Raw genomic sequence first — 23,392 nt, 5'->3', positions numbered from 1 at the left:
TAGAAGAGGAAGGTTCCATTCAGTGTCATTTTAGGAAATAAAAGGATTGAGCAACAGCTGGGGAAAAAGTCAAATCCATGGAAAGAAGGAACTGCTAATGAGTATAGTAATTAACATATACTTGACATTTGCAAAGGATGAAGAGAAAGATAATTTAGACTTCTGCCAGTGAACTTCCCTTATAAAGAAATACTACTCCAAATACTAATTTACAATAACTGGCATGTGTTAGTTGCCAATCCAGGGGATTCTACTTCTAACCCTCGAGCAAAGGTAAAATATCGTTATGACTAGATAACTTTTGACACAACTTCTGTAATGGTATAGAGCACAAAGGAAAAGAAAGGGGGGGGGAGTAAAACTCTAAAAAGAATACTCTCACCGCTTTGCTGAAATATCTTAAAACAACTCCAAAAAGAACATATTAGAGATACCTATTTATACTTCAGAAGCATGCAAAACTCAGCCTAAGATCTAGGAGCTATCATGCTATGTGACATACATAGACACAGCCTTGAAGAACAAAGAAAAGATAAGCAGCATACAGACTGAAGGAAGGAATAAAATTTATTCCGTTTTTGTGTCTTCAGGTTACTATTATCATGATTAATTACTACCCCAGTGTTGGGTCCTGTAAGAGCAAATGGGTGTATTATGAGAAGTTTAACACCTTAATTCAGGCATTTCTAAGAACACCAATGGCCCAGTATTTTGTGGTTTTCCTTAAACTTAGATACATTGAAAGTTTTCCAATAGCTAGCTGTCTTGGTTGCAATAATAATTCTGATTATGTCAAAAAAAGCTATCATAACTTCAAATCAATACACGATGAGTTAGCTCACACTATGAGGGTCCAAAAGCACTATTACAACAACGAATCATATATGGCCAACTTTCTCAAGGGCTCCTGATATGGGCACGCATAATGAGCCACATGAAAAAGAGGGAAAAGGACAAGGGAAAAAGTAAAAAGGTTGGGGGTAGAAGCAGGGGGAAGAACAAGAGGTGCATATCCAGCAGGGCATGCGACAAAGCACACAGCCAATCTCACTGATCAAACTACATTACAGAAAGTGGCCTTGGCATGCAAATGTCAACTGACTCCAAATAGGCTACGCAGCACAATCTGACAGGAAAAAAAATGGCATTCCTTAACTAAGCAGAGAAGAACAGATGCCCAGCTCTCAGCAAGAAAGAGAAAACTTCCTAGTTAAAACCCAAGTGCCACTTACATTATATAGCTCTTTCATATACTATTTTTGAGAGTAAAATATTTCCATCAATGACTAATGTTTAAAATGAATATTCACTGTATTTCCCTTTAAATATCTTTAAAAACCCATATCAGCAGCTTTTACTGCCAGAAACTGTCAGGCATCATAACTGTAATTACTCATTTCTAGTAAGATTCTAATGCTTTAATCTCCTAAATTAATGTAAATCTCAACTGCACACCTGTGTTTGCATGTTCTTTGATGGGCCCTGTCACCTTAAATGTCAGCATTTACTTCTCTTGAGTGCTGCTTAAGGACTTCCTGTGCTCCCTATGTGACTGACTCCACACACAGATTTTTCTTTTTTTTAAATGTGCCTTGAGAGCTGAAAATTAAAAGCCATGGGTAAAATGCTTCAGTATTTTTCTAGATTATGACAGCATTATCCCTTAAAAAAAAATTTGTTTTGTACAGTAAGTATACAATAGACTAAAAAAACACCGAAATACCTGCTTCCGTGATTCTTCTATTATTGTGATAGATAAGCATTCAATATCAGTGAAAAATACACTTTAAAAGTATAAATTAAAACTAAGCAAGCTCTGGAAACAGTGAACAGATTAGTAAGTATTTCTTGTTCTCTGAAGAGGGAGGGGGAAATTACACTGCAGAATCTCTTCCTAGATACTGAATGTTCCATATTAAAGTGTCAGGAAAGGCAGTTTAGTGCTCTCTGCCTTTCAGGACAAGAATACAACAAAAGCAGGAAATTCTCATATCTGAATAGATCATATGCAAACATATTCAAAGGCTGACTAACCATATAACATTAAAATAACAAATATACATGACTGGGCCAAAAAGGAAGTAGTCATGGACCAAATGTGGTTTGTCTTTTTTGTTGTTTTTTTTTTAAAGCTTAATTTTGAAGCAAAATTGTTTGTCTGTCAAACAACAAAATATGCATTAACCAGTCTCTCCTCCACTACGCAGTCTCCCAAAATTGAGTGGCAAATTTCAAATTTAGATTTACATTTCATTTAACAAGAAGCTATCTATGAAGTACTTCCTAAAAAGTTGAGACAAACAAGATTACAGACTGAGGCCCAGAAATAAAGTAGTGCCAAATAAGGATAAAAATAAGTGTTATTGTGCATGAGATCTGCACAGTTATCAAACAGAAAGTTTAGTCAATGTTCCTGTAAGTCCAGTACTCTAAGCTTAATTGCTAGAGCCTTTCTGCAAGATGGCAGAATTTTAACTAACACAAAAACACTATCCAAGCTGCCATTTTCCCAGGGAATAGAGAATACCTCATCAGAAATATCCCATGATTGGTCATCAGTTGGATGACATTGCTCTAAGTAAATCATATTTTAAACCATGTAATAGATATCCATAACACTTTATCAAAATATTACTTCCTAAAAGTTGTTATCGTAAAGGTATCACATAACAAACGCTGCTCCCAGGCCAATTTGCAAGGGAAGTCAAACTGAGATTTAACAACAGTGTCCTTCTTGCATCTTTATRTATAACAGCACCAAAGGCGTTCAATAACCAAATTACATAGAGGCTCCTGTAGCTCCAATTGTAGGATCAATTTTCTGTGTTCTTTACTAAATAGCTAACTGATTTTGAATATTTGCTGTAAGCAGCAGCAAATCCCACTCTGCAAAAATACGTAACTGTAAACTGAAGCCATTTTTTCAGATCACACACACAGAAGGGGAAAAAAAGAATTAAAAAAAAAAGACTTGTTCTCACAACAGTAAAGAACAACAGGTAGTAATTTAAAATGCATCTTTTTTTTTAAGTATAAAGATGATCATACATTAATTTTTTACTAATTACGTTTACTCTGAGAGGACATCTTCATTATTTAATAGGCCCACCTAAGCATTGGAGTTACAGGAGCATTACAGGCAAAGCTGGAGCTTTCTAACAAAACAGTTCATAGCTGCAAGGCAAAACTACAATAGACATTTTCCTGTAATCCACTTAGACAAATGAAGCACTACATAGCCATAGGAACTACTTTGCTATATCCCTAAAACATCGCAGAAGCAGCAGTTATTTGTCTACAGGGGCTTGGTACTTTCAGGGGTTTTCATAAGTTTGTGAAGGACTAGAATGAGTTTAGGTCAAAAGGAAAAATTCTTTGAATATAGTTCGAATGAGAATTCCAGAACTATGAAATAAGAGTATTAACAGAATTTTGGATGCATTGCCCATAGCTTATACTTAGCGGGCCAAAAACAAATGGTTTATTAAACAGAGAGAACAAGCTAGACTCTCTGTAAGAGATTTGCCCGTGTGTATCTATGTATGTATTGTACAACATTTCCAGATCAAACAGCATTGTTCGCTTTGTACACTATAGAAAGAAGCCAACACTTTAAAAAGGATTAGTAGATTGCAAAGGTTCTAGAGCCAAGTTTATGAACAAAAACATACGTTCACAAAGACTATTTAAAAACTAAGTGAGTAATTTGATGAGAATGGATCTCACAATACATACTTTAGGTTAGAATCAAACACAAACATCACTTTCTTATCACTAATACCTTCAGTTAAGGGGAATTTTCATATTTTACATGATTCATCACATATGCAAAAGGCAGTAAGGCAAGTCTGACCTGAGTGTTATTTGCACTGGTGAACAGCTGAGACATACAAATGTTCTCTCTGAAGGACACAGTAACCCATCTAAAGTTGTGATTCTATGATACCTCCTGTAAGCTTTTGTAAATATTGTTGGTTAGCCTTTTTTTTAATTATACGTTTTTAGTTAGAAGTGTTGGTTGACTCGGATAGACTAAGATTCTCTTGCTGCAGCACAAAATTACTTCACTTAGTTCTCATTTCTGCGGCATAACCATCTTCCAAGTTCAGAAGGTGTTCTGAATTTTTTTTTTGAAAAGCCACAAGTGTGTTTTTAAAATAGGAGTACTAAAACTGACTTAAAATTGACTTAATGAGAATTCTAGCAAACATCAGACACACACACTACATAATACAAAATACAAGATGTAACATACTTACAGCTTCAAATGATAAGTTAACATGCTCCAGGAATTTCTGCCTTAAACTGTCATTCAGTTCGTTGAACCGATATCGAAAGAGGTCCATTTCTTGTTGAAGAAACCAGCGCCTGAGATCCTCACTACAAAGAAATAATAATAAATATATATAGGTTATGCATTTTCCCTTCTATCATAAACTAGATGTCAAACCTAGTGAACACAGCATTAAAAATATTTCTGACCTTGGCATGGGACTGAGGACCATGGAAGAGAAGGCAGCAAACCCCTCAGGGGAAAAAAATAATAAAAAAAAAAAAATCACTGAATCAGAAGAGATTTTTGAAGAGGTAGTACAGAAAGAAGCATGACTGTGGATGTTTTGGAAGAACAGATATACTCAATCTCAATACTGGAAATGCTCTGTCAGTATTAAGAGCTGTTATTCTCTCTCAAATGTTTTTCACCCTTTATTACTTGTTTTAGTTAAGAATAACCAACTGCAGATATTCTCCATCAATGTTTAGAAGACAACTTTTCTTCTTCAATGTATTTCTTAGCACAATTAACTTCACAGTTAATCTGACAAAGCAAATACATTATGAATACTACTGCTTTTAACTATCACACTTTTTGGGGGTGTCCATGGGTGTGAAGGAACATGCACACACACTGAGATACTATGACAAAAGTGCTCTATGCTAGGCAAGAATTAACCTGGAAGGAGGCTAGGAGAAAATGTATGGGGATGAACACAGCTGAGTAATATAAACAGAACAGGTAACACTTGACAAGACAGCAAACTGGGTTTAGCAGCTGCAGGTAAGTGAGTGGAAGGATAAACACAGGGGGACAGAAAAGGAGTCAGTAGGTAGCATAAAACAAAAACAATGAAGTCAGTCTCCAAGTACTCACTGTATTACTCTTTGCATAACAGACTGCTAGAATGCTAAGCATCAGCACATTACTCAAAGCTACCATGAATAGGTATCAAAATGCTAATCACCAAAGTAACACCACATGTATGTGCACAGAATCTGGAAGATACCATAACTTGCTATAACGGAGCATTCTTTTAAACAGTCCTCTGAAAACCATGCTGAGTGTTACTGCCTTGACAATTCACAGAACAAAAATTCTGCAGTCTTATACTGTTTTCTTTACAATATTTGAGCTCTCTTCCCCAGAGGGGAATAATGAATTGCAATATACCTTCRAGCGTKGGGGGGGGGGGGGGGGGGAGCAAAAGCTCTGCTTGAAATAGGGTTTGGAAAAGAAAGTAATTAATATTCAAATTACAATTCTAGATGGAAAGGCTCTCTCTAGATCTTTCCTAAAGTATAGTCTGTGGACAGTTTCAGTGATCAGGATGTACAAATGATGCGTGCAACTTAAAATGTAAGTAAATGCATTGATGACTTATCTTCTCTAGTTCCTCTGTGATCATTTTGCACAGTAACAAAATCCTGGGATCAAAGCATAAATAACAGCAATAACTTCAGACAATTTTACTCTTGCCCTAACACAATAGCTTTATACCGCGTTTCTTTCCCTAAGCAAAAGTCAAGAACGTACAGCTACTTTGACGGCCAGCCTCCAGAGAATTACCTTTAGTTCTTCCTGTCCTCCAGGAGAGTAAATCAAGGGCTACAATCACCCCCTACCCACTCAAGTGTAATACTTTTGTGATAGGTGCTAGTTTGTTACATCAAATCGGGAAGTGATTTTACGRTGAAACKAGGCGCTAATTRCGGGCTAAAACCACAACATCCTGCAATGAGGGCATGTACCCCGCCTGAGATAATTAAGTGGAGCCAGCGAGGCGGCGATGTTAGTTTAGATAGCCTAATATGGCAACGGCGAGGTCACACAGTTGTAAAATATATGCATGACCTGAGGGTCACCACACACAACGCAGAGGAAGACTCCAGCCTTCATCCCCACGACCACCAGAAGGCTGAAGAAGACCCCCTAGCAACAGCCGGCGCAACCGCAGAAGTTACAGGAAGTGCCATGTATACCCGGAACTGGAATCGCATATAAGGGGACTGTGAGGGGGAGATCGCGCGCGCCGTTGGTGGAGCAGGAGACTCCCTGGCTGCCCAGCGCTGTTTTGCTTACTTGTGACTTGCTCAATTATTTTATTAAATTGGAATTTATGCAACCCGGCCCGAGTGGTTGTCAATTTGTYGCGTTTACCTATAACACTTTCATGTTCTGATAATTTATCTCCAATATCTGCTCCGTAACCACAAATGTCTATCTGGATTCTTTACGCAGTTCTGATGAGCTGGCTTACATGAGTAATATGGCTGTACCTGCCCAGTACCTATTTCAAAATTAATTTTCATATCAAGATCATTAGGATATGATTAATGTTCATGTCACAGGAAAATTTTACATCTTTTCCAAGTCCAAATCATCTTATACTCATTATTAACATAAAAAATGTACATTCTCATTCCACATATATAAGCAATATTATATTAAAACTACAAGCTTAACAGAAAAGTGATGTCACTGTCATTACACAACTAACCAAGCTGCTGCTGAAGACAGGACAGTTGCAGGTAGCTGAGACATGGAAGTTAGGAAGAGCAACAGAACAAGTAGATGAGAAATGCTTTCTAGCTTTTTCTCCACTTAAATTTTGTGTGCAGAACCCTAGAGTTTAACTTGGATCAGTAGCTTCCCAATCAGAAAATTAATGTAAACAGACTCTTTCACATTAGGGAATGGCACTAAAAAACAAAACACACACACCCCACACACACCTATCCACCCCCCAGGAAGTGCTAGGAAAACTAGAAGTATTTGTTGTTGAGCACCAGTATAGAAGTACTTTGGAAAAACATGAAAATGTCCCTAAATCTGGGATCTCAGACTAGTAGCTCACATTCCAAAATTAAACACGACAATTCAGTTACCAACACCTTAATGTCAAAATAGCTTGTAGAAGCCTGGGCATGGGTCAGAATTCTATCCTACCAGGCAACCAACACCAGAAAACTCCTTAGAGTTTAGAATTCAAAATACAAAAAGGTAGACAGCAAGGGAAACATGGGTAAAGAGCACACAAAATTCATTTCTAAATCCATGCAAGAGGCATCAGTTTCAGCACAGGAGTCTAATTTCTTGTCTAGAAAAAGAGCAAGAAGAAGAGAAAAAAGTTCATAAAGAACTTACTTCTATGTTATATGACACAGGCAAGAAAAAGCAAGCACAAAAGTGCGTTTGAAAATCTACTGAATAGAAAAGCTAGTGTCCCTATCAGGGCAGAGGCAACATTTAGTTCTTCTACGTTAAGTAAATAACATGTGGGTTACGCTGTTGTGACTTTCAAGTTCCTTAATAGCTAACTCGATAAAGTGAAGAGAGAAACAACACAGAAGCAGAAACGCATGGTCGTGGCCAGCAAGCTAATAAAATTCTCTTTAGAGCCATGTTTGCCATCAAAGTGAATGAAACAAGATTATTCCATTTCCTGGTCCTGACAGATATAAATGACATTAGCAGAGGTGTGAAATAAGTGTATGGATGAGACTGTTCACGCTCAAGACAGTACATACTGTATCTTAGCAACATTATATGGAAATAAACTTTAATATCTTGGATTTCAGAAGGCAGAAGGAAAGTCAAAGATGATACCAAATTTACAAGTTTAAGGGACAAGAACAGTGGAGCTCTTCAGCTAATGCTGTTCAGCCATGTACAACAAATACAAAACACAACAATCCAAAGTATAAATGAGGACTGAAGCATACAGAAAAAGTTGATGCAAATTTGTACCCCTGGGTGGCGCTGCTGGCCCACTAGAAATTTAAGTAAGAGGTATGAACAGTCTGAAAACAGCCTGAACATAACCTTCTGGTAGGCCACAGGGAACTGAATTCAAGCTAGTTTGCAGTTAAGCCTATTTAAGCACACTTTTCAAAGACTCCTACCTTAATGGCTTTCATCAGTTACGTTAATGATTTATGACAACTTTATTTTTCTGACCTAATATGATAAAAACTTAATTTTGATCCTGAGTATTCCTTTTCATCACAAATTAATCTGTTTCATGAATAAAAAGGCCTCTACTTGAACCTGCCTCTCTATTTAGTAGCCACATGGCTCTATAATGTCTGTAATGTCTACAATAACGCCTGTATATGCTTTAAATTACCAACAAAAGTATAGCATAATTCAAAAAGTACTTACGACTGACAGTAAGCAAGACGTAGTATGAAATGAGAAATATGGTCTTTTCTTCTTGCATCATAATCATCCTCAGCCAAAGCCTACAGAAGATATTATTGATTTCAGTGAAAAAAGAGATTTTCAATCTCTCCCAGATTTTAATCTCTCCCAGATTAAAAACACACAATTCATTTRTCAGTGCTGTTTAACAAAATATTAATATCCACATCTAAGACTATAAATGCAAGACTATTTAAAAAAGGGAGTGGGCTAAAAAATATATATATATAGTAATTTACACTCTCAAAGGCAAATCAAATCTCTGATTAAGGGTCAGAAATTAAGTTCTAGTTGTATTTCATTAACCGCACTCTTATTCAGARTTTTTGAACAACTTATAGAAAATAAAGTGCAAAAGTTCCTCTTTTTATTTTTACTTACTCTGTAGGGAAACTTAAGTTTTCGAAGCTCCTGCTCCAGCTTATTTTTGTACATATCACCACTTCTTACATAGCTCACACCAAGGTTTTCAACTATCTTAAGCACTGGGGGGGGGGAGGAAAAGAAGTCCATATAAAACACAACATATTGAAAAGAAATCTAACTATATCATAACATGACTTGGGAAATGGCCAAAATTGCATAAGGCCAAGGAAAATGCCTTTAGTGGTAAAGGGAGGGAAGAAGATTAAGAAACACAGAGGAGGAGGCATGACATACAGCAGCACAGCTCCCTGAGACCAGATTCTGAGACCCGTACAGTCAGTAGAGAAAGGGAGGCACCCAATCCTGACGRATCGCCTCCAGCATATCCGTTTTCCTTGTAAGAAAGGGAACCGCAGGTTCAGGGCTTTGCAAGAGCTTTAGGGATCCCTTGCTCCCAGCTGCAGCCAGCTGAACCGTTTACTGGGAGACATCGGGATGCCCCGCAGTAACACCCCCGAAGCAGAACACGCACATGAAAGCTGACCTTATAAACCGAAGCTGTAGACTCCTGACTACTACACAGCATACTCRACATTCATTGCGAAATCAAGCATAATTCTTTGAAATATCTAAAGCCCCGTGCTTTCCTTTAAGAAAGTTTCACGTTAGCAGAAGTGGCAGCCAGTTTATATTAGTAACAGGCATTAGGGGCCCCAAGGTTGTCAAAAAACATAGCTATGATAGAATTAGGAACTCGGCTAGATGGCTGCGCAGCAGTCAGATAACACGGAGTTAGGCAGGTTTGGGCCAGGCAGACACAGGCAAGCTTGCCRAGCAGCGCTGCTTCGGCCGGCCACGCCGCAGGCCGGCAGCGGGCCGTGCCGGGCCCCACGGCTGCGGGCCGCCACTCACGCCTCAGCCGGTCGACGGCGAAGCTCTCGAACTCGGCAAGGGAAACGCTCTCCGCGGGGGGCTCCTGGTAGAACTGCAGGCTGTGCGGGTACAGCTCCCGCCGGTCCCCCGCCAGCCGCGCGTGCCGCAGCCGCGCCCGGCCGCTGCTGAACTCCATCCTCCCCGCGGCGGGACGGGGCCCGAGCGCGCCGCCGGCTCCCGGGGGGGGGCGCGGCAGCGGCGAGAGCGGCGGCGGCCCCTTCCCCACTCCAGCCCCCGCCCAGCAGCGGCCGCGCGCGAGCAACCCCCACACGCTGCTGCTACTGTTGCCGCCGCCGCCGCGGCCCAGCCAACCGCCCCAGCTTCCCGCGCACGGCGAGCCCCGCCCCGCTTCCGCCCAGAGCCCCTCCCCGGCCCCGCTAAGCCCCGCCCCAGGAGCCCCGCCCGCTCAGCGGCACCGCCTCTGCCCTACCCGCGGGCGTCACGCTAATCCCGGCCCGCCTAGGCCACGCCCCCTTGAGCCTCTCTTGCGCGATGATTGGCTGGAGTGGCGAAGCGGATAAAGGTAGAGTCCAAACAAACGGCGCGCGTTGTGCCCACAGCTAATATGGCGGCTTCCGCTACATGCGGCAGGGGTGTTGGTGGCCTCTCTAGCTCCGAAGGGAGCTCTATGGTGCCCGCGCGGGCGCCTGTGGCGGGAAGGCGGTGGGGGCGGGCCGCTGCCACAGTTACCGAGGCTCCGGTTAGGGGCGGGGAGGCTTCCGGAATGCTAGTATTGACAGCGGATTTAACTGGCGTAAACTAGCTTATTTTCTCAAAATAGGCAGCAGTTCAAGCCAAAGAAGCTTCTGGTCAGGCAGGGCCTGCAGAGGAGTGGGGGTGCTACTGTGCCACCTGCCAGCCCTTCAGCTCCCCGGGCCTTCCGGCTTGCACCCTCTGCCTCTGCCTTAACAAGTTACCTAATGTAGCAAACAAGCAAATGACCTGATCAGAAATATTGTATTTTGTTTTTCTGAAAAACAATAGCTACAGTATTTAGCCCAAAGTAAACTTTSAGCAAGTAAAACACATCAGTGAAGTGACAAAATTGCTCAGGAAGAAGGGCTCAAAACCTTAGCCGTAGCCGCGTGCCCTGCTTGTTAGACTGCGGAGCTGGGCCTTGTTTCGGGACACGTGTGTGAAGCCTGTGCGGCCAAGCAGCAGGGTACCCTTGATTCAGCCATTAGCGGTGGATGGTGATGAGGTGGGATGCATATCCTCCGTGGTGGTGTCCTCCACACCGTCACCACCATCACCCCCATCACCCACAACATTGTGTGTGCATTAAGCCACTTTTCTGGGAATTGAAAGCATGTAACAACTTCAGGGACCTAAGTTTTCTCCAGAAAATTTATACAGATACCTAAATAGATCAGACGGGTCTTTTTTTTTCTGATTTTCTTTTACATTACATGCCTGCCTGATATTGTGTAACTTTTTGTCAACTTGTASTTTCATGACTAAAGGTCTTTAAAAATATTTACTGCCAAATGCAGCAAATATCCTTCTGTTTTTTTCTTCAGCCTCAGAATTTTGGGGAGTCTAATGGATGACTTTTGAATACCTGCAGTAGCAGTAATTTCCATTACTTATCTGCCTGGAGACATTCTCAATGTTCACAATACAGAATGTCAGTATAATAGAGTGATGCCTAAGGGTCAAGCTGGACTCATGATTAGTTACACTAATTCAACTAGGAAGAACAAATGTGCCAGGTAAAGTTCATCAGTAGTACCAGACAACAGCTGACATCAGCCCATCAGCAGGGACAGGCCACAAAATGGTGGTGCATAGATTCAATGTGTCTGAGGTATCTGTTATATCTCCGAAAGCTAAAGAATCTACCGTAGATGCCCTCTGATTCATTCAACACTCTTAAGGTACTTCTTGAGAACATGTCAGAAAGTGACTGTGATTCTCAGTCCTCTTGTTTTACAACAAAATTTGACTTGACACACTTGATTAATTTTTCAACAATTCCTAAAGCACAACTGTAGTACTTGTATGCCAATTTTACGATTGAATTTAATTTCTCTAGAATATATAATTTCCCTGTTTTCCCCAATGCTTTGTTATCTGGTTACCCTAACAAAGTCATTGAAATTACAAGTGTCTCTAAATTCCCATTAGTTTTAAGAGCTTGAATGTCTGAAGCCACATTCTTCTTTATCTGCTTTATCCGTTTTCTCTAAAACTGGCCTGAAGTATTAACTATTTTCATCATGCTTTTCTACAGTCCCAATACTAAGCAGTAATTGATTTTTTTGTTGTTCACCAAAATCCTTTTTCTTCAAGATTGTCACAGCTGCTGTTTTTCATCAGTCATCTACCACTGACCGTTCTTCACATTAGTGACTGCAATATTATTTGAATCTTATGCAACTCCAGTACCCCAAAAAGAGCATCATGATATCACAAAGTTTTGTGACACTGTTAAACTGATTTGAAAGTGAAATATTTAGCATAGTATTCATGCACTGAGGAACTTCCCTGTAATCCCATGATCCCATAAACTCTGTACAGTTCTAYAGTTGTATAATTTTGTCATTTTTCCAAGATGCCACAGGATCTGCTATTTTTGCATTGATCATTTTGCTGCAGCTGATGTTGTGTTCTGTTTTGTATCCCTGCCTTAAAATGCCACTTATTTGCCATTTTTTCCCAACCAGAAAAGCTCATTAATCATTTGGCAGTAAACCCAGTGTAAAGAGATGGAAAGAGATGGAAAATTGGAACTGACGTGCAGTTTATACCCAGGAAGTAAGGAGAACCATTCAYTTAGGCTGGCAAGTTGGTCTCAAGAACAGCGAAGCTAGTTTGGACCAGGGCACATATTATTCTCATGTTCATGGACAACAGCTAAGACATTGTAGAGTATCCTGATTACAGCTTTAAAAAACAGTAACATTGGGTGCAGGGCTAAAACTGTAGGCTACCTCTGTACTAGCAAAAAAAACATGGTGCTGAGTTCAGCTGATATGGGATAGCCCACTCCATATTGCTCTTCAAAACAAGGCGGCCACATCCAGATTGCCTGCTGAGAATAGGCCTTTGCTCATGCTAATTCTCAAACTGTGAAGTGTGCAATTGGGCCTGGGCCAAAACTGTGTTAGGAACCGTTCTAATAATTTAACAGTGTAGACAGTCAAATGTCATTCTCCAGGTCTATGCCTTATAGTTTTCCAGGGGGGAAAAAAAAACATGCTAACAATATCTTTATTTAACTAAAGCAACTTTCTTCAAATAGCCAGTGTTCATATTTGCACAGTTTCCTCCTCCCTTCAGCTGGATGCTATATAATTTGCTCTGGAGTAGAAGTGAATSTGCCGAAATTCATCTAGCAATTGCATGGAGGCCGAGCTTCTGCTTTTGACTGACCAGTGTGCTGTTTATTACCCCGGAGATCTGACTCAGTTGGTCACTGGCAGTGCGCAGTCCAGAAGGTCCAGGAAGGTCAGAAGGTTAGGTGAAGAGTTTGTGCACCTGCATGTTGAGCCTGTACCCAGCCTGGACAGAAGGGGGAGAAGTTTGACAAGGCTGAGGAGCACTCTGTATAAGTCAGCAAGCCTTTTAATTTTAATTTAATTTTAATTAATGTTTTACGTTACTGGCACATAAGTGGTACCACAGTTCTGGAAAACAGGGTATACAGTTTGCTGTCCATCACCATTTCTTCTTTTGAACCATGTCCTGCTGATCTTTAACAGGTCAGCAGTTATGTCTCTGCCTGACATTTTCCCTTCCACTTGTTTCAATAACTTGTTTCAAAAACTCTGTTTTTTCCTCTAATGCTGAGTACCAATCCTCAAATTGACTGAAATTAGGTAAAGCCCAATCCTACTTTTTTCATTTGTTTCAGTTACTCATTGACACTAACCTTATTGCAAAACATCATATGATTACTTCAGCAGAAATTAAGAAACAAAATTATCATCTGTATTACCAGACTCAAATTTTACAATGCAAAACCTTAGTAGGGGTTTGTCAACCTTTCACACACAACTCCTTTTATTAGGAAAAGAGAAAAGATAAAGAAGTGAAAAGGTACCATCTTTGAGGAAACTCCCCAATTCATAATTCAAACTATTTTATAACCCAAACTTTCTTAATGACCTATTTATTGAAAATTGTAGATGGTAATATTTCTCACAATATTCTTTGTTCCATTTATTAAACATCAGTTCATTTATAATGACTTATAATGACTTCCACATTGACCTTACCAGTAGGGTATGATTTTAGAAGTATTTTTAAACAAAATCGTTGATATTCRAACAGCCCACATCCCAAATGTTTTATGGCAACATCCATATGACCAGCTGTCAAACTGTCCTCATCAGCTCATTCAAAACCAGTCCAATCCAACACTGCCCAAACTCCTATTATTCTGCTACCTAATTAACAAAAAATAAATTCCTTATTTTGTGTTAACTGTATATCATTACATATTTTCTACTCCCACTTTTGTTATACTAACTAGCAAATTGCTCAACGCTAATCCTTTGGAGCCCAGTTCTTTTCTACTCACCTAATTACAACTGCTAATAACAAGGGAGAGATGGTGACGCGGATATCTTCTCTGTCTTCGAAGCTGCCCTGTTCATCTCGCCTATCTAGAACATTTGGATCTCTCTGAATGGCAGGGATTAGCACTTTGGCAAAATGTCCCTTCCCTGATTCAGGCTCCTTTTCAGCTCTTATTGTTAATTTACCCACAATCTTATTTACTTCTTGTATCATCAGCTTGACTGAATTTTCATGTGATTTAGGCTTTACATATACTGTTTTCATAATTTGCTTTCTTGATGCTTTCACTTCTTAAAAGTGAAAGTAATTTATTTTTGAATATTCTTTCAAGCTTTTGTTTATTCAGTCTTTAGATTTTTTCTCACTTAACATATTTACTGATTTGGTTTTCCCAGAAGTCTTGACTTGTTTACACATTTTTTGCAGTGTATTTTTCTTATTGCTAGCTCACCTTCTTTTTGTATGTCTGTTTGCAGTAACACTTTCTCTGCTCTGTGCTTTATATTACTTCATTAAATATTTTCCGTCCAGTTTATACTGAGATGTTTTTCTGACTGTGATGAGCAAGTATCTCTGTATTTACCTTAAATAGCATGGTAAATGTTTTGAGCTGGCCTTTAAATCACTTCAGGCTCCAAAGCGAGTAAAGGATGAATCATGCACTGCAGAGGGGTTGAGGCGGCTATTTTCGTCGGAATGCCTTCTCAGTCTTGCGGAGTTGATTTATTCCAGCAGGGAGTAATGATGGTTACTTTACTTAGAGCTTTCTAAATCACTGGCTACATTCATGTAGGGCTTTCAAATCCTGGATTTACTGACAAAGTTCTCTGTCCAAAACTCTAGAACAGGTGAGGGAAATCCAGATACTTCTTCCAAATCTTCTTTAATTTATCCTGACAGATAGATCCATCATCTGCCTGATTACCTCTGCCTCTCACTGCATGCATCCTCTTCAATATATTTAGGCTGCTGTAGTGAACATCCTCACTAATTCCTTGTTCTGTTATATATTATATTTTCAATAYCTTAGCATCGTTTTTCAGGCCACGTGTCAGGAAGGACCTGCCCTGTCCCTATGCTCGGCTTCTCGAAAAGGATGCCACTCCTATGTTTTGTGACAAGATGTTCCATGTGCTTTAAATAGTTTTGCTTGCAGTCTTCGRTTTGGAGGAAGGGGCTGGCCCGGTTTCTCTCGCTTGTTCGTCTTCCTCTGATAACTTTTGAACACTTGATCAATGTTAGATAGTGGGGTTGAAGCCTCAAAGATAAGTTCTCACAAATTGGAAATATTAGAGCCTGGATAAAAAAAGAGAGAGAGATTCAAATTTCCATCTTGGGAAAGGAAAGCAAAACTCAGCCTCTTTTCTGTGTGGAGCAGCAGCAGCCAAGCAGTTAGCATAAACATCCTGGCCATCTGATCAGCATAAATATAGCTTCAGCTCATCCTCTGCCTGATAGTATACAAACAAACAAACAGGGGACTATTCGGGCTATTGAGCATCAGGACTAAGAAAGAATCAATTTATAGGCTTCATTTAGTCGGCTGCACATGGATTTCCTTCTTCCTTTTCCTAGGCTATCTTTACCATATTTAAACTGTGAGCTTCTGAAACAGTTTGAGGTGTGCCTTGTAGGAGGTCTGTACTGCAAGTCTCTTGATGATGCATGGCATGAATATTTGATAATGATGGTCAGAAAGCCTAGAAAATATTGAATGTGTGTGTCATTATGGTGCTAGAAAACTTTGGACTAACAGATATGTAAAGAAGTTTTTCAGTCTGTGTATCTGTGTAGATACTGATATTTTCTTTTCTTGGAAAAGATTATCATTAAACTAGTTTACAAGAAGAAAATATAGTTGCATATAACAATATTTTCTGCATTCCTTGTACTCTCTTGAGATTAATTACATTTTTACTCGCATATGAGTAAAGAATAGGATCCTTTCTGATCAAGTAATCTGTAGGTAATCAGAAGATTTCTTTAACCCAAAAACTATTTTTATCCAAAATAAAATATGTATCTAGTACAGGCTAATCATATCCATGTGTCTAGGATTTTTATCTAATTTTTTGAATCATATAGAATCAATTGTCAGGATACAGAAAAATGCACAGAAGGGTAAAAGGATTTGTTTTTATAGGGAGAATCTTTTTTTGTCTGAAAATTCCAAAACAGTTACGCCTCCATTAAAAGAAACCCACTGCAGTTTAAGGATTTTCTTCAGGCATTTCAGTGTTTATCTAAGGATATTGAATAATACAGATTTGGCCAGGCAGATTTCCCGTTTTAAGCCCATGACTTGATCGTGAAAAAATGTTCTATTCAGTGCTGACACACACTGAGTTTTCAAATACCCAGTCTCTGTGTAAAACAGGTCGTAAAATTCCAACCTCAAAGTGGCCAAGCACTTTCCAACTCTTAATTAATCTCTGTATTAGACTTACTCAAAGCAATTCCACTGTTACCAGTTAAAACCCCCAAAACACCAAGGCAGGGATCCAGTCTGCATAAACTAGTCACCTGACCTGCACTTACCTTTTAAGCTCTTCTTTTGAAAGGAATAGTTTCCTGTGCAATTATTGGAAAGGGGTAGGTGTCCTGCTGGCCTCCTAAAGGATATTCAGCCTGTTTAAATTCATGTGTCTAGGTAGATGAATTTAATGCTACTTGATGGCTGTAAGTATAATTTATTTTCCATTTGTTTACCTCAGGTTTGTTTTAGGTGTTGGCTTTTTTTAACATTCACACGATGCATGGGAGTGAAAACTTGAGCGTTTTTGAAAGTTAGAAGAGTTTTAGTTCTGCTCCCTGTTATGGATACCAACATAAGGAGTTAGGGATAACTCCTACATTCTTTATGCAAGCAAAATTCCAAATTAATTGAAAGTTGCCTGAGCAAGACATACAAGATCAAGTTCTTGAACTACCCCTTCAGAAGCCTAGAATATTAATATACTAATTAATTCCTTTAGGCACCTTTCTACTAGAAACTAAATATTTATATTACTTCATCTTCCCCATGTTCCTAGTATTTTCTTTGGCTGAGGCTTTATAGAAATTACACAAGTGAAGCAACTGTGACTAATACATTACAATGTAACAGTGAAAGCTTCAAGCAGAGATCCCTCTCCCCAGCAAGTCTATTCTAAAACTGCACTGATTTCACTGGAAGCAGACTCTAGCCTCAGAATTTACAGTTCCGACCTTATCTCCTGGCACAGTTCACATCAATTCCTGTTGCAACTCTCCTTAAAATTCAGGGCTTGCTAATAAAAGTGGTGATTTATTTTCAAACTGTAGAACAATTGCTGGCAACAATATCTTGGCAATCTTCTTCAGACCACCTACATGAATATGTAAAAATCTGGTACACACATTATTGTTTGGAAAACTACATGGTGACTTTGCATATCAAACTGCAGAAGATGAGACTCATCCTAATTACATTTAAATAACCATTAAAATTGACTACAGTATAGCCACAGCTAGTGGAAGAGATTACTCTGTTTACCTTTTCAAATAAGAAACCAAGCATTTCAGAGTTGTGCAACTATTAACAACATAGTATTTCTGAAACCACAAAGTTATTGGAAGATATTGAAGACTAAACATTTTTATAACAAATCTGATAACAGTTAAACTGCAAAGGTGGCTCACAAGGAATCTAAATGAATCCAGTTGGTATGCACTATTGTTACATTTCAGGTGGTATTGACACATTATAAAAAAAGGCAGCAGCAATTTTTCAAGCACTTACTGCCCCAAATGCTTTCAAAAGTGAACACGGTCTCTTTATACAGACTTAGTTTTCATGGACCCACTGCTTACATGGGTATTACATGCTTCAGTGTGTGTCATTTTGCCTTCTCAATGAACTGCATACAGTTAAACATGGGTACACATGATGGCAGGTAGATAACTACATGCATTCTAGTAGGGGTTGGGTATCTCACAGTTTATGATGAATACGATGATCTCTGTGATAACTTGATGTTCCATGCTAGTGGGAGAAAGTTCTCCCAAGGTCTTCTGATACAGACTTTAGGGAAAGGTAGGCTTTGAAATTGGAACAAAGCAAAAACCAGTCAGGCAGGTACAACCCTTATAATGGCAGTCATCATGGTTAAAAATCACTATTATCATTTGTCTTTGCACTTTGTTCTTGCTTTTCTCTGGCAGCCTGAACTCTCTGGATTCCTCCCTCTCTCTGCATAGAAGCACTGGCAGAGTGTGCACACCAGTCTGCCTTCTCCATGCAAGGAAAGCTACAAAAACCTCACATGTTTTACAGCTGCTGCAGTTTACTGTCACCTACTATTTCAGGGATTTTTTCAACAATTCCAAAGACTGCAGGACTCAAGGGTATTTTTTTTCTGCAAATTCCAGTGAGAAGGAGTCACTTAGTACAAAGGGCTCTCAGAGTAGTTTGCTTTGTGCTTCAGTTTGAGCTGTTTGTTGTATTCCAGCAAATTTGTTTGGTATTTTACTAATTAAAAAAAAAAAAACCTGTCTTTTCTAGTCTTTTCTTTGTTCCCTCTGTTAGCTCTCACTGCATGCAAAGTCTTTTTCCTACTCTTAAGGACAAAAAAAAAATCTTCCATAGCTAAAGGATCACCTTAAATTCCCAGATTAAGGTAAATAATTCTGTTCCTCAGGAATAAAGCATCCTTTTACAAAGAAGATAGGGTTTCTTGGGGGGCAGTTTTCCATGCTTTCACTTCAAGTGCAAGATATTTCTTTGCCTTTATTTAAAAATAAAACAACAACATGCAGCAACAACACACAAAAGTGCACATACAGTTCTCCTTCTGGGAAGAGAGTGAGAGAAAGAACCAACCACATGGAACGAATTCATAGTACTGCAGGTATCTCTGGAAGGTGTTCACACAGGAGCAAGATGAGGCTAGTACAAGAAACTATATAGAACAAAGCTGTAGCTACATGGTGTACAAACAGCTATTACATAACAATAATATATTTGTTAGATTATTAACTGTTTTCTTAATTTGCAGGTGTAGAAACTAAATACACCAGAAAATTAATAAATGAAAAACTGTGTTGTTGATTTAAAAATCTAATTAGCTGAAGATTTAATGGAATGAGAAGGACAATGGGAAAATCAGATAACTGGAATTTATTCTTCTGTAACTCACTTGGTAACTCACACTTAGGGTTTAACATTGCACTGTACCATCCTTCAGGGAACCCTTGCGCAGAGGTGATCAGAGACTTTTCTACATTAGGAAAGTGCAGATTTATGGCAGAGACAGAGCAGTCAAWGGCCATTTGGCAGCAAGTGGTGAGCAGGCAGCAGACCCCATGTTGTACCCCTTTATCCAACCCTGGCCGATCTCATTCCCTTGCAGGAGGGAGCACATGATACTCTCAGGGAACAGAGCCAAAAGTGTGGTTTTATTTACAGGTCTGGGAGCTTCTTGTTTCTGTTTTGCATGCCACAACATCCTGCAAATTCTACTCCGGGGAATTCAGAAAGCTGGAGCAGCAGCAGGGGGACGCACAGCAGACAGTCTCAGAGGGGGAGGAACAGTCCTGGTAGTCCCCAGACGCAGCAGGTTTTGACTGTCATCCCTACCTCCTCGAGCTGCTCATCTGCCTTCCCACTTCACCTACAGCCTCTCAAGTCCACTCAGAAAGTTTCTGGGTGCTAGTAGTGCTCATTTCCTCCTTTCCGCCGGTATTTGCCTCCCCTGTTCCTCCTGCATAGGTATTAGCTGTGCTGCTGCCTGCACAGGTTCCTTATTTGCCTCCCCAACGCCAAATAGGTGGACTTCCCTCATACGCAGGTAGTAGCAATTCAGCAGTAGTAGCATAGCAAATCAGGTCACAGCCAGCCCTGTGCCCTGCATAGTGCCACCAAAAGTCCCTTCTTTCCCTCACTTGCACCCTGATAGCCAAGTCCTATTTCTTCCCGTGTTTCTTTTCACCAACATCATACTCACGAACCTGCTTATTCTGCATCTCCAGGCATCCCCATTCAAAGCCACCGTCCCAGCTGAAGGGATCTAGACTCCATTCTTCATTTGGGCTCCATCTCAGCCTTGCTATCCAAGGGGTTTAAAATGTCCCATGAAGGGGAGCACAGCTCCCACCTCCCAGCCCCCTGCCATTGCTAACAACGCAGGCATAGGCAGAGCAGGCAAATGTGCCACAGCTGCACCTTCCCCAGGCAATCTCCTGAAATCCAAAGGAATACATTGGACAAATGATCCTCTGAAAGTTTGGTGATGTGATGTTTAAAAAGGGGGAGCTAGGATGATATTTTAAATAATTACAAACACATTCACTCTTACAGAGTATTGGCTTCAGAGGCAAAAGACTAATATAACTTTCCATTTCATTTACTTTTCTTTGTAATGTTTTAGTTCTATGATTTTTATTGAACATTGTCCTCACAGCCTGGTATAAAAGTACCTGCATCGAGTTATAAGGCTTCTGTCTCCCTCAATAAGCTGAAGTTGGACTCATTAACATTTTTTATAAGGCTGCTAAGACAGACTCTTCAAAATTCAAGTGTAATAGCCTGAATACAGACAAGTTTTCAGTAGTAGGCAAAGAAAATGCCAGAAACTCATTCTCAGTGATATTTTTGAACTTCAAAGAGACTGTAAAATAGCCTGGCTGAGATTTTCCAAAACTGACCTATTTTTAYATCAGTTTGTTTTTGCTGTTAGGATTCTCTGCTAACCCTTTTGTCAACCAGTTTTACTTCAGGGTATTATCTTTCCTGTGCTCAGTACAACTAATAAATTAAGAGGCTAGAAGCTTTGGATTTCTGTAACAACTCCTTAGAAAATGTGATAGCTCTAAAAATTCAACAGTACAATTTACATATTGTGTTTGTGGTTGAAAGATCATTTTCCATCAGTGGAAATTCTCTGTTTCAACTGGTCTGATGATGATGGGTTGACTGTATGACACTTGCCGGTAATATTCAGAAAGAGATGGTCACACAATTAGAAAAATTAAAATATTCTCTACAATAGACTTTTTTCTGCCTTCTTTTTTTTAATAGAGTTTAGAGCCAGAAGGAAACTTATTTAAATTGCCTACATACAACAGGCCATAGAATTTCATCCACTCTATAGATCCATGCAACTAATGTTGGGCTAAGGTGTTTGTTTTTGGAAAGAGTGGATCCTACAACCTTTCAGTTAAACTCCAATGCAAATTTGCTTGAGTAAAACTGAAGTAAAAGGGAGATCTGGGGGTGCTAAAATTTAGTAAAACTCTCATACTCTGGTCACAAGAACTTGGAAAACATACCTGAAGTTCATGGCAAGACTTTGTAAACAGTCCTTCAGATTAACTTTTATTTATTGACATGACAATAAGACTGGGGCTGGTATAGACCACTATTCTATTTTCTTAGATTTACCACATAGCAAAATTTGTGTTTTTTTCCTATAGATTCACTGAAGCATCTTACAACGTCAGTTTGTTGTCCTGTTGCTTTTAACTAAGGGTAGCTTTTCTTAACTGTAAATTGCTTCTCTCTCCTGCCTGCAAGGGAAATACCGAAGTGTTTGAGAGGGCTGCCTGGTAAACAAAGATGCAGAATACTTTGTTTCCACTGTGCTCTGTACAAAGAAGTTCTAAAATTGTCTGTATGTTTTCCAAATGTTTTATTAATGCTAGTAAGTTCCAAATATATTGCCTTATTTTCTTCTTTTGGGCGTGGACATAGATTTAGTTTTTATGTCTACATTGTCATTACCTCAGCCTGACAGTACATTATGGGAAGCTGGAAGATTTATTGGCAGAAGAGAGTGCATTGGAAATAAAGCAGCATAGTGGTAATTGGAGAATGAGTCAGTGTCTGGAGTCCAGCTGTGCTTTCTACACAAGGCTGACTATAGCTAACTTTCTCAAAATTGTTCAACTCTCTGAAACTGACTTTTTAAAAAAGGAATGGGCCATGTATATGCTAAACACATTTTTGGCTAAGAACATTGTTTTTTATCAAAGGCAGCAAATTATCTTTCTTCCTTCTCATTGTTATTCATATTGCAGTGGAGTGTAGGATCTGTGCACATGGAGAAGCAATTCATTGTATACACACACGCATACACCAGGATATCTAAAAGATGAGCAGGCATCAGCATCATCCATACAAAGCACCAGTAATAGTTTGTTATGTAGTAAGTTCTGTGACTAATGTGTAAAAACACCTACATCCTGACCCTGGGAGGCAAAGCATTGTTATTTCTTATTACACTCATTTACAGTGGTAGGAGCTTAAGAAGCACAGTATGAGTCCCCAGGTGGTGTTATTTTAATTAGCAAGTGGAATTATGAAGCTTACTTCATCAAAATCCCAAAAACTGAAGTTCTAACCTATGAATAATACAGTACTTTAAGGAAGAAATGCATTTAAATGTCTTCAGAGAATATTGTCAAATTAGGTATCAAATTTAAAGCAAATTTTATAAAACCAAACTCCTAAAAATCCATCTTTTTTCTTTCTTTTGACATTATAATGGAAAGGCACACCCTGTGCCTTGCCGGAATGCTCAGAAGAAGCGGCGGGTGATTGTTGTGGGGGGCTCCCTGCTGCAGGGGACGGAGGCATCTATCTGCTGACCTGACCTCATGTCTAGAGAGGTTTGTGGCCTGCCAGGGGCTCGTGTGAGAGATGTCATGGAAAGACTGCCAAGGCTTGTCCGTGCTTCGGACTATTACCCACTGCTGCTCCTCCATGTGGGCGCTAATGACACCAAGGGCAAACTGGAGACCATCAAGCAGGATTTCAGAGCTYTGGGGATGGTGGTCAAGGGTCTGGGAGCCCAGGTCATCTTCTCCTCAATCCTGCCAGTGAGGGGGATGGATGAGAGGAGGAGGAGACGGACTTCCCAAGTTAACAACTGGCTGTGCTGCTGGTGTTGGCAACAGGGTTTTGGTTTCTACGACCATGGGACCCTGTTTGAAGATCGATAACTGATGGCGAGAGATGGGATCCACCTCACGAGGTGGGGCACGCGGGTCTTTGCCAACAGGTTGGCCAACCTGGTAAGGAGGGCTTTAAACTAGGAAAGATGGGGGAAGGGGAGAGTTATAGTGACAGGGTAG

General features: G+C 39.8%; 1 protein-coding gene and 1 long non-coding RNA gene across 6 annotated transcripts in view; both read right to left on the bottom strand.

Moving 5' to 3' along the window:
* PRIM2 (DNA primase subunit 2) overlaps positions 1-9,914 on the bottom strand; it is a 109,599-nt gene extending 99,685 nt beyond the window's left edge. For both annotated transcript variants that reach the window (XM_026073123.1, XM_026073124.1), the window contains exons 1-4: positions 9,758-9,914; positions 8,861-8,964; positions 8,441-8,520; positions 4,260-4,380 (exon numbers count right to left, since the gene is read on the bottom strand). In XM_026073123.1, the coding sequence (XP_025928908.1) occupies positions 4,260-4,380; positions 8,441-8,520; positions 8,861-8,964; positions 9,758-9,914 (462 nt within the window). The remainder of the gene's footprint in view (positions 1-4,259; positions 4,381-8,440; positions 8,521-8,860; positions 8,965-9,757) is intronic.
* A 3,096-nt stretch (positions 9,915-13,010) lies between these two features.
* Positions 13,011-23,392, bottom strand: part of LOC112969646 — a 36,541-nt gene continuing 26,159 nt past the window's right edge. For 3 of the 4 annotated variants that reach the window (XR_003254764.1, XR_003254765.1, XR_003254766.1), the window contains one exon: positions 13,300-15,598. This is a non-coding gene — a long non-coding RNA (uncharacterized LOC112969646). The other variant, XR_003254767.1, reaches the window with a different exon arrangement.

This window comes from Apteryx rowi, unplaced genomic scaffold (assembly GCF_003343035.1).
Source record: "Apteryx rowi isolate R43461 unplaced genomic scaffold, aptRow1 scaffold_361, whole genome shotgun sequence".
NCBI lineage: Eukaryota > Metazoa > Chordata > Aves > Apterygiformes > Apterygidae > Apteryx > Apteryx rowi.
Note: the sequence above shows the minus strand (reverse complement) of the source record. Positions and strands in the feature narration are given on the sequence as shown.